This window comes from Cucurbita pepo, chromosome 11, assembly GCF_057944985.1.
Source record: "Cucurbita pepo subsp. pepo isolate OVF chromosome 11, ASM5794498v1, whole genome shotgun sequence".
Taxonomy (NCBI): domain Eukaryota; kingdom Viridiplantae; phylum Streptophyta; class Magnoliopsida; order Cucurbitales; family Cucurbitaceae; genus Cucurbita; species Cucurbita pepo.
In genome coordinates, this window is record NC_141808.1 from 5,479,581 (window position 1) to 5,493,663 (window position 14,083).

A 14,083-nucleotide genomic window follows, 5' to 3' on the forward strand; every position below is an offset into this window, starting at 1 on the left:
ATGGAGTAAGATATAAACAAGCAGCAGACTACATAACCTAACATTTCTCACACAAAAAAATTATGTTCAACAATCTGGTATTAGAGCAAGGTTGATATAGGTTGTCAAATCTCTTGAAACTCTTAGTATACTCTATGGTTGCAGCTTTAATTGATCTCTCACATCATAAATAGCTTCTTGAGATTGTTAGTGAGTGAGTTTCTTTGTGTCTTGAGTTGACTTTGCAAGTTTTATATCGAAAACTAGCTTGTTCTATATTACTGAGATACTGGCAACACAATGGGTGATCTCCAAGTTGATGGAAGAATCAAGAAACTCAACAAAAACAACTATAACATGTGGGTAACATGCATGATGTTCTATCTACAAAAACAAGACCTTTGGAGGTCCTTGGCGAAAGCGAAATTACACTGCCAGAGGAGGATGCTAATGACACCTTGCGCAAATGGAGAATTAAGACAGACAAGACAATGTTTCTCTTAAAGACCACAGTCGAAGAAGAGATGTTGGAACACATTTGAGATGACAAGACGCCAAAAGAACCATGAGACATGTTCATAATGTTTTCTAACAGAAGAACGATAAGAGACTATAACTTCTGGAGAACGAGCTACTATCAATCTTACAACGCAACATGATGATTGCTTAGTACTTCGGTAGGGTCAAGTCGATGTGTTGAGATTATTGAACTAGATCCGAAGTCTGTCATTGAGAAGCTCGAATGAAAAGGATCATCATCCATGGATTGCGACCAGAATATAAAAGCTCATTATTGACGCTCAACCATCACTTATAGAGTTTGAAAATTTGCCAACAAGCCAAGAAACCATGACTATACAAATGGGAGGCATCATGTTGAAGAGTGAAGAAGAAGCACTCTACACAAGTAAAGTTGGAGTAACCATAAACCACATGGATACAAAAATGGTAAGAAAACTTAGCCCCAACCATAAGCTGCATGAAGCACTCTACACAAGTAAAAAAAACTTCTTTGAGATTCGAATCACCCCACCAGCAAGATTAATCATGTCAAACTTGAATGATTCTAAACATAAAATCTAAACTACATATAATTATAAAGAAACCTTAGTCTTTGGCTAAAGAAAGCACAAATGCTCTTTTTACTACATATTACAATTCTATTTTACAAATATAACATGTTAGATAAAAGCTATGGTTTTTCCTTATTTAGGTTATTCACACGTTTTCCTTAAACTTAGTTAGTTGTTTTTTTTTGTTTTTGGATATTTGAATTAATGCTACACCTATAATGGAAGAGCCTATTTTTTGCTGGCCATTTGGGCCAACTTTGTACGCAAGATTTGTGCCACTACGACTAGTTTTAGGATAAAATGGTTATTTAAATATGTCAACTGAATGAAAATAACTATCCATCGGGTCTTTAGCGCATACTTCCTCTCTCTGTTATTTTTCCGTTATTTTTTTCTTCCAACAAATTTCCTTCGGTCGTTTTTATTCCATCGACGATTTCCTCGCGATTGTCAGAAGTCAACAAGTGGTATTAGAGCCAGGTTTAATCCACCGGTGGTATATCATTGCAGAGGAGCCGACTTTATCAAAAGTCAAGTTGATTAGCTCAATTGGTTAGAACATCGACCTAAGAACACACAGGTCTAGGTCTCAGGTTCAAGTAGAAGAAAATTCAATGCGTGAAAATACACACATCGTGGGGTCCATCTCGAGCAGGCTCACTCACTCCTCCACGTCGTCATCGAGTGCCTCTGTGCCAGTACCCGATGCTCTAACAGGTCCAACTACAACGAGTGGGACCTTGTTGATGTGCGTCAACCTACAGGCACAAGGGTTGTAGCATGCTGTCAGAGCCGGAGGAAGGAGAAACGATCGAGTATTATTGAGAGGATTGGCTGGCGTTCGCCACCATATTTACGGTTTGTGCCTCTAGAGATGTTGGCGTCTCTCTCCACCAAGCGCACCGCACAATCAACCTGGGAGGGAATCAAATCCCGTTGGGTTGGTTGGGTGGTGCTGTGAGTGCGACGGGTTGGTTGGGTGGTGCTGTGAGTGCGAGAATCCAACATCGAGCAGCTGTGGAAGATGAGCTCTCAGAGATCCGCTTTAAGGACGGCGAATCCATCGGTGACTTTTTAATGTGGATCACGGGACTTGCTAATAGCATCACCACTACCACAATGAGTGGGGCCTTGTTGATGGGCGTCAACCTACCTATAGGCACAAGGGTTGTGGCATGCTGTCGGAGTCGGAGGAAGGAGAAACGATCGGTCTGTGCCTCCAGAGATGTTGGCATCTCTCTCCACCAAGCGCACCATGCAATCAACCTGGGAGGGAATCAAATCCCGTCGGGTTGGTGGTGCTGCGAGTGCGGGAATCCAACATCGAGCAGCTGTGGAAGAGGAGCTCTCGGAGATCCCCTTCAAGGACGGCGAATCCGTCGATGACTTTTTAATGTGGGTCACGGGGCTTGCCAACAGCATCACCACTACTACAACGAGTGGGGCCTTGTTGATGCGCGTCAACCTACAGGCGCAAGGGTTGTGGCATGCTGTCGGAGCCGGAGGAAGGAGAAACGATCGAGTATCGAAAGGATTGGCTAGCGTTCGCCGCCATATTTACGATCTGTGCCTCCAGAGATGTTGGCGTCTCTCTCTACCAAGTGCACCGCGCAATCAACCTCGGAGGGAATCAAATCCCATCGGGTTGGTGGTGCTGCGAGTGCGGGAATCCAACATCGAGCAGCTGTGGAAGAGGAGCTCTCGGAGATCCGCTTTAAGGATGGTGAATCCGTCGGTGACTTTTTTAATGTGGATCACGGAGCTTGCCAACAGTATCACCACTCTCAGTGGGAGCATCAGTGAGACAGAGATAATCAACTTTTCAATGTGGATCACGGGGCTTGCCAACAGCATCACTACTCTCAGTGGAAGCATCAGCGAGACAGAGATCATGAAGAAGATGTTGCAGAGGTCGCCCCAGATCACCTTGAGCAAATCGCGATTTCAATCGAGACATTACTTGACATGAACGACCTAACGGTAGAAGAGGTGACCGGAGGACTGCGTAACGTCAAGAAGCGAAAGAAGAATGCCGTTTCAACTATCGACAAGGAGGTTCGTCTACTCCTCACTGAGGAGGAATGGCTTGCACGCCTAAAGCTCCGCGACAACACCAGCGAGATCAACGGGTCCTCCAGCCTCAAAGTCAGTAAGAAGCCATGGAAATCTCGCAGGTGCACACACGGGAAAGAGGGGGATCAAAAGAAGGAGTCGAGCGATGGCGGCGGGCCAATCCAGAAAAAGGGCCACCGAATTTTTGGAGCAAGCTCAGGAACAAAGAGAGGCGAGACACCATCCTTTTCATCGGCAAGGGAGGCGACCACCGCAAGCTGATCGGCGTCTACTTCATCTCAAGGCTCAAGGCTAACCTTGTGAGCCTGGGTCAACTCGATGGAGAGCTCCAGCTTGGCGTAACAAAGGCACTGGCTGGGGAGCCGATTCAATTGAAGATGGGCGTAACAAAGGCACCGGTTGGGGATCCGATTCAACTAAAGAAGGAGCAAGTGTTTGCTCAGATCGGCGAGAGGGGCGAGCAGCAAGAGCACCAACGATGGGTCCTCGACACAGGGACAATAAGCCATATGACCCAGGCTAGATCTGCGTTCTCCAAGCTTGATTCGGGGATTTGTGGGACGATGAAATTCGGTGACAACTTCGTCGTCGAGATCGAAGGGCGCGACACCATCCTGTTTGTTGACAAGGGAGGCGAGCACCGCAAGCTGACCGGCGTCTACTTCATCTTGAGGCTCAAGGCTAACCTTGTGAGCTTGGGTCAACTCGATGAGGTCGGCTGCTTCATTTCCTTCGAGTGCCGACTACTCAAAATCTGCAATGATCGACGACGGCTGCTCGCGCAAGTTCGGCGCACGACAAACCATCTTTACATCCTGGAGTTGGAGATAGAGCAACCGGTCAGCCTCTCTACCAGGACTAAAGAATTAGTTTGGAGGTGGCATGCAAGGTACGGGCACCTGAACTTTCATGCTCTACAAAAACTACACAAGGGGGAGATGGTGCACGGTTTGCCAACAATCGAAGGAGTGAACAGGTTGTGCGACGGGTGTCTCATCGGCAAGCAGAGGCACACCCCCTTTCCGTCTCAGGCATCCTACCACACCGATGAGCCGTTGGAGCTCGTACACAGTGATATCTGTGGGCCCATCAAGCCGGTGGACCCAAGCAGCAAGACCCTCTTCCTCCTGCTGGTCGATGACAAAAGCCGCTTTATGTGGTTGATCCTGCTGCAAGCGAAAAGTGAGGCGATAGAGGTGATTAAGCGCATTCAAGCGCGAGCCAGGCTGAATGCGGTAAGAAGATGCTAATGTTGCGCACGGATCGAGGTAGATAATTCACCTCAGCGAGCTTCGATAAGTACTACGACGAGCTCAACATGCAGCGGCAACTAACGGCGCCCTACTCCCCCGAACAGAACGGGGTGGTGGAACGCCAAAATCAGACCATCGTTGAGACAACATGGTCATTACTACTGATGCGGCCAGGATGCCTGGGAGGTTCTGGGGAGAGGCGATAATGAAGACCGTCTATCACCTCAATCAGTTGCCAACGTGAAGCCTCGACGGGAAGACGCCACATGAGGCCTGGTACAACAAGAAGCCAGCGGTACATCATCTTCGAGTGTTCGGCTGCATCGCATACATGTAGGTAGCGCGTCCCCACCTCGCCAAGCCTAATCCGAGGGGGTTGAAGGTCTTCTTCATCAGCTACAAACCCGGGAGCAAGGCGTACAGGCTCTATGATCTGCGGGGGCGAACTCACGTGTCTCGCAAAGTCATCTTCAACAAAAGCACCTTCTGGCAGTGGAATGATGTGATCGAGGCAGACCAAAACTAAAATCAATTCACGGTGGAGTACCTCGTCACCGAGCTGGGTGAAGGAGGAGCGCAGCATCGGGAACCGTCACCGCTGCCAACAGCTACACCCCCTGAACCAGTGGAGTTTGCAACACCACGGACTGCAGATTCGATGCGGTATGCTGATCATGATGATGATCTGGTGGCCAGGTACTGGAGGATGGAAGACCTAGTGGGAGGAGGTGAACCACCTAGATTGGCAACGCGCGAACTCGAACAAGAGGTGGTGAATTGCATGCCATCAGCGTAGATGAGCCGAACACTTTCTCCGAATCAGAAAGGAACCCATGCTGGCTGAAGACAATGCAGGAGGAGATGACATCCATCACTAAGAACAAGACGTGAAGTCTGGAGGACATGCCGCCGGGACACTGAGCCATAGGGCTAAAATGGGTCTTCAAACTGAAGCGTAACGAAGAGGGAGAAGTTGTGAAAGGGCTACGTCCAGAAGCAAGAATTGAACTTCGAGGAGGTATTCGCACTGGTGGCAAGGTTAGAATTTTTCCGCCTATTGCTGGCAATCACGACACACCATTTCTGGGAGGTCCACCACATAGACGTGAAATTCGAATTCCTCAGCAGAGAGTTGAAGGAGACCGTCTAGGTTTGACAACCACCGGGCTTCTTGGACAACGACAATCCTGACAAGGTATTGTGCCTACACAAGGCACTCTATGGGCTTCGGCAAGCTCCATGAGTCTGGAACGCGAAGCTCGACAGTACCCTGTTGTTGCTAAAGTTCAAGTGCTGTGCCTCTAAGCATGGCATGTACACGCACGGCCACAGCGAGCAGCGACTAATCGTAGGAGTGTACGTCGACGACCTCATAATCACTAGAGGTGACATGGAAGTCCTTAGAAGATTTAAGAGGGAGATGTCAAAGAACTTCAAGATGCGTGATCTCGGTGTGCTCAGCTACTACCTCGGCATCGAAGTGCAATGCCGACATCACCATCTGTCAAGGTGCGTATGCAAAGAAGCTGTTGGACACAACTAGGCTAGCGGACAGTAACCCTACAAGGACGCCAATGGAAGCCTGATTCCAACTAAGGAAAGCCAGCACTACAACGGCAGTTGACTCCACCAATTACTACGGCGTTGTTGGGAACCTGCGCTATCTGGTAAACACACGCCCTGACCTTGCTTATTCCATTGGATACGTGAGTAGGAATATGGAAGCACTTTGGGAGGAGCATCTTGTGGTTGTCAAGCGCATCCTATGCTATGTGGTACGAACGCTGGGGTGTGAGATACTGCGCAGGGAGAGGAAAGAAGAAGCTTGAGCTGGTCGGCTATAGTGATAGTGACATGGTCGGTGACGTTGATGATTGTAAGAGCACTAGCGAGATGATTTACTTCCTCTCAGGCGGCGCGATCTGCTGGCAATCAACAAAACAAAAGGTAGTTACTTTGTCTTCTTGCGAAGCAGAATACATCGCCGCTTCAACGGCGGCAACACAGGGGGTCTGGCTTGCGCGACTGATGGAAGAACTCATCGGAAGATAAGGTGATCCACCAATGCTATACGTGGACAACAAAGCTACGATCTTCCTGATCAAAAATTCAGTTTTGCACAATCGGAGCAAGCACATAGAAATCAGATTCCACTACATCCGAGAATGTGCAGATTGGAAGCTCATCAAGATTGATTTCATCCGAACAGAGGAACAGTTTGGAGACATTTTCACCAAGTCCCTGGCGCGGGTAAAATTTGAAGAACTATGCTAAAAAATCGGAGTTCAAATAATAAGGTAGATATACACAGCTTTTAGGAGGAGATTGCTAGATAAAAGCTATAGTTTTTTCTTCTTTAGGTTATTCACACGTTTCCTTCAACTTAAGTTGCTTTTTTGTTTTTTTTTTTTTTGTTTTTAGATATCTGAATTAACGCTCCACGTATCATGGAAGAGCATATTTTTTGTTGGCCATTTGGGCCAACTTTGTGCGCAAGATTTGTGCCACTACGGCTAATTTTAGGATAGGATGGTTATTTAAATATGTCAATGGAATGAAAATAACTATCCATCGTGTCTTCAGCACATACTTTCTCTCTCTGATATTTTTCCGTTATTTTTTTTCTTCCAACAATTTTCCTTCAGCCATTTTTATTCCGTCAATGATTTACTCGCGATTGTCAGAAGTCAACATAACAGACATGACTTTATATAGCCTCAAAATGAAACTCTCTACCTTTCGGGAGGATTCAAGAGTGGTAACCTTCATAATATATCATCATAATTTGACACTAGGTAAAAGTAACCTAAAAGTAAATAAAAAGTCTTAAAACTTAAAATACATTAATGAAATACTATAAATTTAGTTTTCAATTATACATCATCAATTTGTAACCATCTAAGAATAAATGAAGCCCCACTTGAAGTATCTTGAAGCCTTTGTTGCATAAATGAAACTTGATTCTTCTTGATGTGTCATATCAAGAGTTCTTGGTTCATATCAAGAGTTCTCAAGGGAAGAGATTTGAAGGCATTTGCTACAACTGTGGAAAGAAGGGCCACATATCTAATGATTTTTTTCCCAAGAAAAATAATGTCGAAAGTAATGCGGAGACCTCTAAAATGAAGATGGAGGACGAATAGGATGCAGGCATACTATGTGCCTTAGAAGAAGACGGACTAGTACTCATGGCGATGGTGGGAATGCATATCGATTATGAGATTGACTCGAACGTTGATTCAGGATGCTCAAACCGCATAACTGGCGATCAGAGAAAATTTTGCGACAAGAAAGAGTACAAAGGAAGTCATGCGGTACACACAGCCACAACAAAACACAGTTGTCAATTACTCAGATTGATAATATGACAATCATGCCTAGTAATAAATCTGATATGGTGTTAATATATTGTTTTTTCATTATGGATCGGCTATAAAGAAGAATTTGTTGTAAGTGTCACAACTAACAACATTAGGAAACCACATCTTGTTCGGGATAAAAATGTGAAAGTCTATGAAGATTTTAAGATAATAGGAAACCAATGTGAAATTCGTGCTATCTATAGAGTTTCCTATGTAGACAAGGCTCAAAAGAATAAAACCATAGTTATATGGCATACAAGGTTGGGGCATGTTGGCTACCACAAGTTGAAGGTGTTTATTGATAAATTCATGCTCAAGTTGAAACATATGATGTTTGCGCTGGATGTGAGTATGGTAAAACTTATCAATTATTACCATACAAAGATTCAAAGTTCAGAGCTAAGAAACCGTTAGAGTTGATTTGCTCTAATTTTTTTGGTCTAGTGAAACAAACATCAATGAATGATATATGGTACATGGTGACGTTAATTGATAACTACATGAAATATGTGTGGATTTTATTTATGAAAGAAAATTCTAACCTATTCTCAAAATTTAAATAATTCAAGACGATGATCGAAGGAGAAGTAGGAATGAAGATTCGTTGTCTATGCTCATACAATGACAGGGAATACAACAAATGAGTTCGATCAATATCTATCAAAGCATGTTACACGTAAATAATGTTTCAAGAAGATTTTGGGGTGAAACTATGCGATGTGTTGCCCAAGTGATCAACAAGCTTCTCTAGCCAAAGATTAGTTTCCTCTCACTATTTGAGACACTATCAGACATAAACCTATGATTAGCTACTTTCGAGTATTTGGTTGCGTTTATAGAAGACAGATGATCAACGTGGCATGAAAAATGAGGACTAGTATTGTGGAGAGTGTGAAAAAACAATCACTAGCCCAATAAGGTCAAACCGAATAATTGTACTAGTCCGTTGTTTATGTATTTTAAGTAAAAGACTTACATATTTTAAGAATAATAAAATATCTAGGTATTTTAAAAATAAATATTTAGATACTTAAATAAATCCTCTAGCCTTTACCGTAAATATCCTTCTACCCAACTAAATTTTACTAAATTTTTCATCTCAAATAATTTCAAGCAAAGTAGCTTCTATGAGTGTCTTGTAATCTATTCTTGAATGATGTTGATAATGAGTGGGAATATTTCTCACAAAAGTGTTATGTTCAACAATTATTTCCTTATCTCTAAGTATATATTGTTGGGATTTAGGCTCTAAAGTCGCGTAAATGTTGGATTAATTTTTAATAATAATTATGATTATTTTAGTTATAATTTAATATTATTTATGGTATAAAAATTCAACTTTATTAGTGTAACGACCCTAGATTTCTACTAACCTAAAATCGTTACCATCATCATAACATACTCTCTTATCTAGAAATTAACATTTAAAACTTTATCATAAAACACTATCATAGACTTACATGTTTGAAAATACTAAATAAAACAAATAACACACAAGTAAAAAAATCTTATACTAACCTATAGTCTAAGAAATGAAATACTAGTATCCTATGCATGTGTCATGGTCTGTATTTGCGATGTCATCGTCAGTCATACATGAGTGTCTTGCCTTTACTTGAAAGAGAATTAGCACACGGGTGGAGTATTTTATGAAATATTCAGTAAGTGATCCCACTATTGGTGTCAGGGACTGTAAACGCATGCAACTCATGATTAGGGATCTATCGGTAAAACCATCGTAGAGGTGACCTTCAGTCCGGACAAAATTAGATATGTAGTACTTCCTTACACATGACCCACACGTGAGAGCGTGAGTCCCCAGGTGGTTCAAACACCTAAAGACCCATCAGAGTTGAGCTAGTTGTCTGTAGCCAGACGTTTAGAGGTCAGCAAACCTTCAAACATCATACAAGACATGTCATTATTATCATCATCATCATAGTGTACGAGTCCGTACTCATCATCATAAACAGAGAAGTAACCCAATGTATATGAACACACAATATGCATGAGATCTCTATATTTTTCATCTTTAAATCATTCTTATGACACAAACCTACACATCATTCACACATGATCCTAGGTAACATTCATTGGCTTCATATGTTTATCATCATTAACATGAATTAGAGTTGTGTCTTAGAAAACTTATTGTCATACATCATGACATTTAATATTGGCACATTTTCTTAATATGTATCATCATATTAAGTCATTTCATCATCATGCATCTTACATCATCATGCTAACATGCATCATCATCATGTCATTATATCGTGTCATCATCTCATATTATCATATAACATCATCAAATCATCATATAACATAAAACATAACGACACGTGTAAAGGCCACTGGACACGTGTCGTCATACATACGATAAGTTTTCCAACCAAATCGATAGTAAGACTAATTGGTTGGCCTTAGCCTAAGTATCTAGCTCCAAATTTACTTGTTTTCATTTTTCGAATTTGTTCTCACTTATGTTAGGCTTCACCTATTTTGAATGTTCACTTAATTGCGTCACTAAAAATTGAATTCTATGTTTCCGTTGTTTCTAAATTGTGTTTGTACTAAAACTTAAATTAAAAAATATGTTAATAATATTTCATGCTACCGGGATCCTACCATCTAAATATTATTTTTAAATATCTTTTTTATAATATTATTTTCATACAAACAATTAAAAACAAAAACAATTTAAGTGTCTTCCAATCTTCTCTGGAACGTATGAGATTAACATATAAAATAATTATGTTAAGTAATAACCTAAATAGTTTATAGTATATGGATATAGTTGAGTGTCTGATACTACCCACTTTGTAACTGTAACAAATAATTTAATTCAAATAGTTCGTGGGGAGACAATGTGAATGGAAATATCATATGTTTAAAAATTGAGTCACAAAATATTTAATTTCTTTTTATAAATTTGTTAATTAAGAATATTAATATTTTACAAGATAATCATATGTAACTCGATCTTAATCTTGAGCGAGTTATGCGTTGGCTTTTTGAAATTTAATATAAATCAATTAATTAACGGATGTTTTAATGATAACAAACCTATTTTTAATTACTAATAATTTTAGTGTTTTGAAGTGTCCAAAGTGTAAAGGTTTGAATTATAATTCCAATGCCTTTTGAATCACTAAAATCAAGACTAAAACGAAGAAATTATACCCGAAACAAGATGAAGTAGAAAATAGACGTGATGACGTGTCAACTAAGTTGACATTATGGATATCAAAGTATATAATCGAACTATGACACGTGAAGTTTTGGAAGAGTAACCATTATCAGTCGTTTTAGTTGTTTCTAAATCAAAATAATTATATATAATATTATATTTGAAAATTAAAAATAAACAAATAAGTTTGAACTTATGATACTTCATATTACTTAATATTAATATTATTTTAAACATAAAAGAAAATAATTTTAAATCTATGGTATTATTATTATTATTTTTTTTAAAGAAAGGAAAGAAATTCAAACGATGACCATTGGTCATTAATATCATCATCATATTATTATTGCTTTAAAATAAAATAAAATAAAAGGAAAATTATCAAATTAAGCGAAGATTTTTGTCACTCTCTTTCCGATTTTTTACCGATTTGACATTGAGTCATGAAAATGATTGAGTTTACTCTTAAATAGACTCTCGGATAAGAGGACTCTTGGATTGGGTTGCCAAAAAAATGAATCATAGGCCGCCAAAAAAAAAAAAAAAAAAAAATCATAGCAAATAAAATTTTATTGAGAAATTCTATAGTTGGAAAAATTCAATTCTAGGACTTCGGCATATAATACATGCTAAAGTTACATCTCCAATGGTTCATATTTACAAGTGTAAAACCCAATCATATGCTTATAACACAGAAGAAGATCACATCAGATCAAATACTCTAAAAATCCTTCAAAACCTGTTGGGTCAAAAGATAGGCTCTCAAGAATTTACACATGGTAATGATTTGCCTCGACTTAAATTCTCACTATGAAGTACTTACTATCTAGGTAAATAAAACAACCAAAGAACCCTTTTTTCTTCTTATATAATTAGGCTATCAAGGCTTTTGGCCTGATTTCAACTCCCTGGATAAGCAGACCACCCTTCCAATACCCACCCTTGACCTCCGACACGCTCATCTCGAGCTCCCCATCGACTCCGTTGTGGAAGAATTCACCAAGCTGAACCTCCAACCACCCATCCTCCCTCTGCTTGGGGACACGGTGACCACAGTCCTCAGCAGGGGCGTCATTCCTGGTAATTTCACGGGGCACAGCTACTTGTGTGTCGATGATGCGGCGTCTGCCAAGGTTGAAGAGACCGGAGCTCCTAAGCAAAGTCGGGTGGCGCTGTCGCCATTCTCTATCTACAACATCTAAATACACACTTTGCTTGGGAGTTTCTGTCCCAACAAGGCCAACAGTGACTTCGACCGGGTGGTGTTGGAAGCCATAGTTGGAGGTTGTGGGCTTGAACACCAAATAGGCTGCATATAATGTGCATGGAGACAGCATCTGTGTCTCTATCTTGCCCCTGATCTCAAGCCAACACACACTCACCAGTTCTGCTAGCTCCCCAAACCTGTTTTGTTACAATTCATCATCAAATACTGCCTCAACATCATCATTACAAATCCTCAGAATTCTCTAAGATACACTAAAAAGTGGTACAGAACTAGCTGATTTATGTAGGGAAGTGGATGAATGGTGAGTAAGAGAGAGTTATACCTTGCTCCAGGAGGAGAAGTCCACCTCCAATACCTAGGAGCATCACCCCAAACAATGAAAAGCTCTCTTGGAGAGATCATGTAGCATTTTTTGCCCGTCTTTTTATCCAGTGAAAAGCTCTGAAGGAATCAATGAGATATAAGAACAGCCCATATTAGAAATTTGGTCATTATTATTGTCAAGAACAAAAAGAAGAGAACAACAACAAAAACATCAATCACAGTTCCAAATCATGATTTTCAAAACTAAATTATCTATTTATTGTTAAGAATAAGAATGGTTAGGAGGGAGTCCCCATTAGCTAATTTAGGAAAGGAAACGACATGGGTTCATAAGCAAGAAATATCATCTCTATTGGTAAAAGGGCTTTTGAGATCTGAGTGGACAATATCAGTGGAGAGTAGTGATTCATAACATTTATACCCCCAACAAACAGACAAACCAATTATCTCCAAGTATCTTTCTATTTTTCTTTATTTTTTTTCATAAAAGACAGAACAAAACTCTCATAGGAATCAGCGTCGTTAATCTCAGGAACATGGGCGTGAGAGTTCCAACGCAACAATTCGGAGAAAAAAACAATCAAATCAAAGGTGATGCCGCTACAGTTTTACACCTGCATGTTTCTATCGTTTTGGACTCTCGCTCCAATCTCATGGCAGAAAAAATTTGAAAAAATTTGTAAAAGATACAGAAAAATTTGACACTGCAGTTGAAAGATTAGGTAGACTCATAGTTGCATCCAGAGGTATTTTATAAGGATTTTTCAATTTTAAAAGTATTCAAATCTATACATTTTAGGGTTATTAGTAAGCTACCTGCATACTTTTGATCGCCGAATTAAGAACAATAAGAAACCGAAAAGTGCCTTCAGAAATTAGGGTGGAAAATGAAGAATAGCAGTGAAATTTTACCTTGGCGCCGCAGTGGATTAGTACAGGGAAGCGGCAGAGGTGGAGATAGAGCTCCTTCTTGGAAGCAAAAGGAGGAAAAATGTGGGAAAGGGCGTCGGAAATTTCAGCGCCGTACTCGAGCGGGAGAAAGCGCTCCCAGATGGCGTCCGCGTCGGCGGCGGATCGAAAAGTGGAGGAGACGGAAGCGAAGCGGCAAACGTCCTGAGGAGAAGTGAAGGAGAGTATGTGAGCGATGCAGCCCTCCGGGAGAGAGGAGAAGCCGACCGCGGCGGCGGTAGGCCTGGGCTTTGCCATGGGTGTTGTGCGTTTGAAAGGGAAATCTGAGAGGAGGATTTATAAAGAAGGAGAAAGGGGAAAGGAAGGACGGTAGCTTAGCGGTTAAGCTTGGAGTATGCGCTCAACAGCTCCTTTCCTTTTCTTACTTACAGTCGGTTCTCCCCTCTTTCTTCTCTCTCACAATAAAATATATACTAAATTAATAAAAATATTCACAAATTTTTTTTTATTTAAAAAAAAAATATATTTTTAATTTTAGATAAAAATTAAAATTTCTTCTAATACATCTATGACATGACATAATTGTTAAATTAAAAATTTTATTGAATATGTTTACATTATTTTTCATTTATGATGCAGTAAAAGAAATGAAAAGACATTTTTGACAACCAGCCTAGATTACAATTGAGCAA

The 14,083-nt window shown here is 40.7% G+C and overlaps 1 protein-coding gene across 1 annotated transcript; it reads right to left on the bottom strand.

Moving 5' to 3' along the window:
- Positions 1 to 11,484: 11,484 nt before the first annotated feature.
- Positions 11,485 to 13,829, bottom strand: LOC111804940 (putative F-box protein PP2-B12). The gene is made up of 3 exons (XM_023689775.2): positions 13,395 to 13,829; positions 12,481 to 12,599; positions 11,485 to 12,334 (listed from the first exon to the last, which is right to left on the bottom strand). Exons 1-3 carry the CDS (start codon positions 13,686 to 13,688, stop codon positions 11,803 to 11,805), a joined length of 945 nt encoding a protein of 314 aa, XP_023545543.1. The 5' UTR covers positions 13,689 to 13,829; the 3' UTR covers positions 11,485 to 11,802.
- Between the last annotated feature and the right edge of the window lie 254 nt (positions 13,830 to 14,083).

What these genes read in the sequence shown, in the direction of transcription:
- LOC111804940 (XM_023689775.2), bottom strand. Translation starts at nt 13,688, where the DNA reads ATGGCAAAGCCCAGGCCTACCGCCGCCGCGGTCGGCTTCTCCTCTCTC. An exon ending in TAATCCACTGCGGCGCCAAG is followed by an intron (nt 12,600 to 13,394) that starts GTAAAATTTCAC and finishes TGATTCCTTCAG; the next exon opens with AGCTTTTCACTGGATAAAAA. An exon ending in ACTTCTCCTCCTGGAGCAAG is followed by an intron (nt 12,335 to 12,480) that starts GTATAACTCTCT and finishes GTAACAAAACAG; the next exon opens with GTTTGGGGAGCTAGCAGAAC.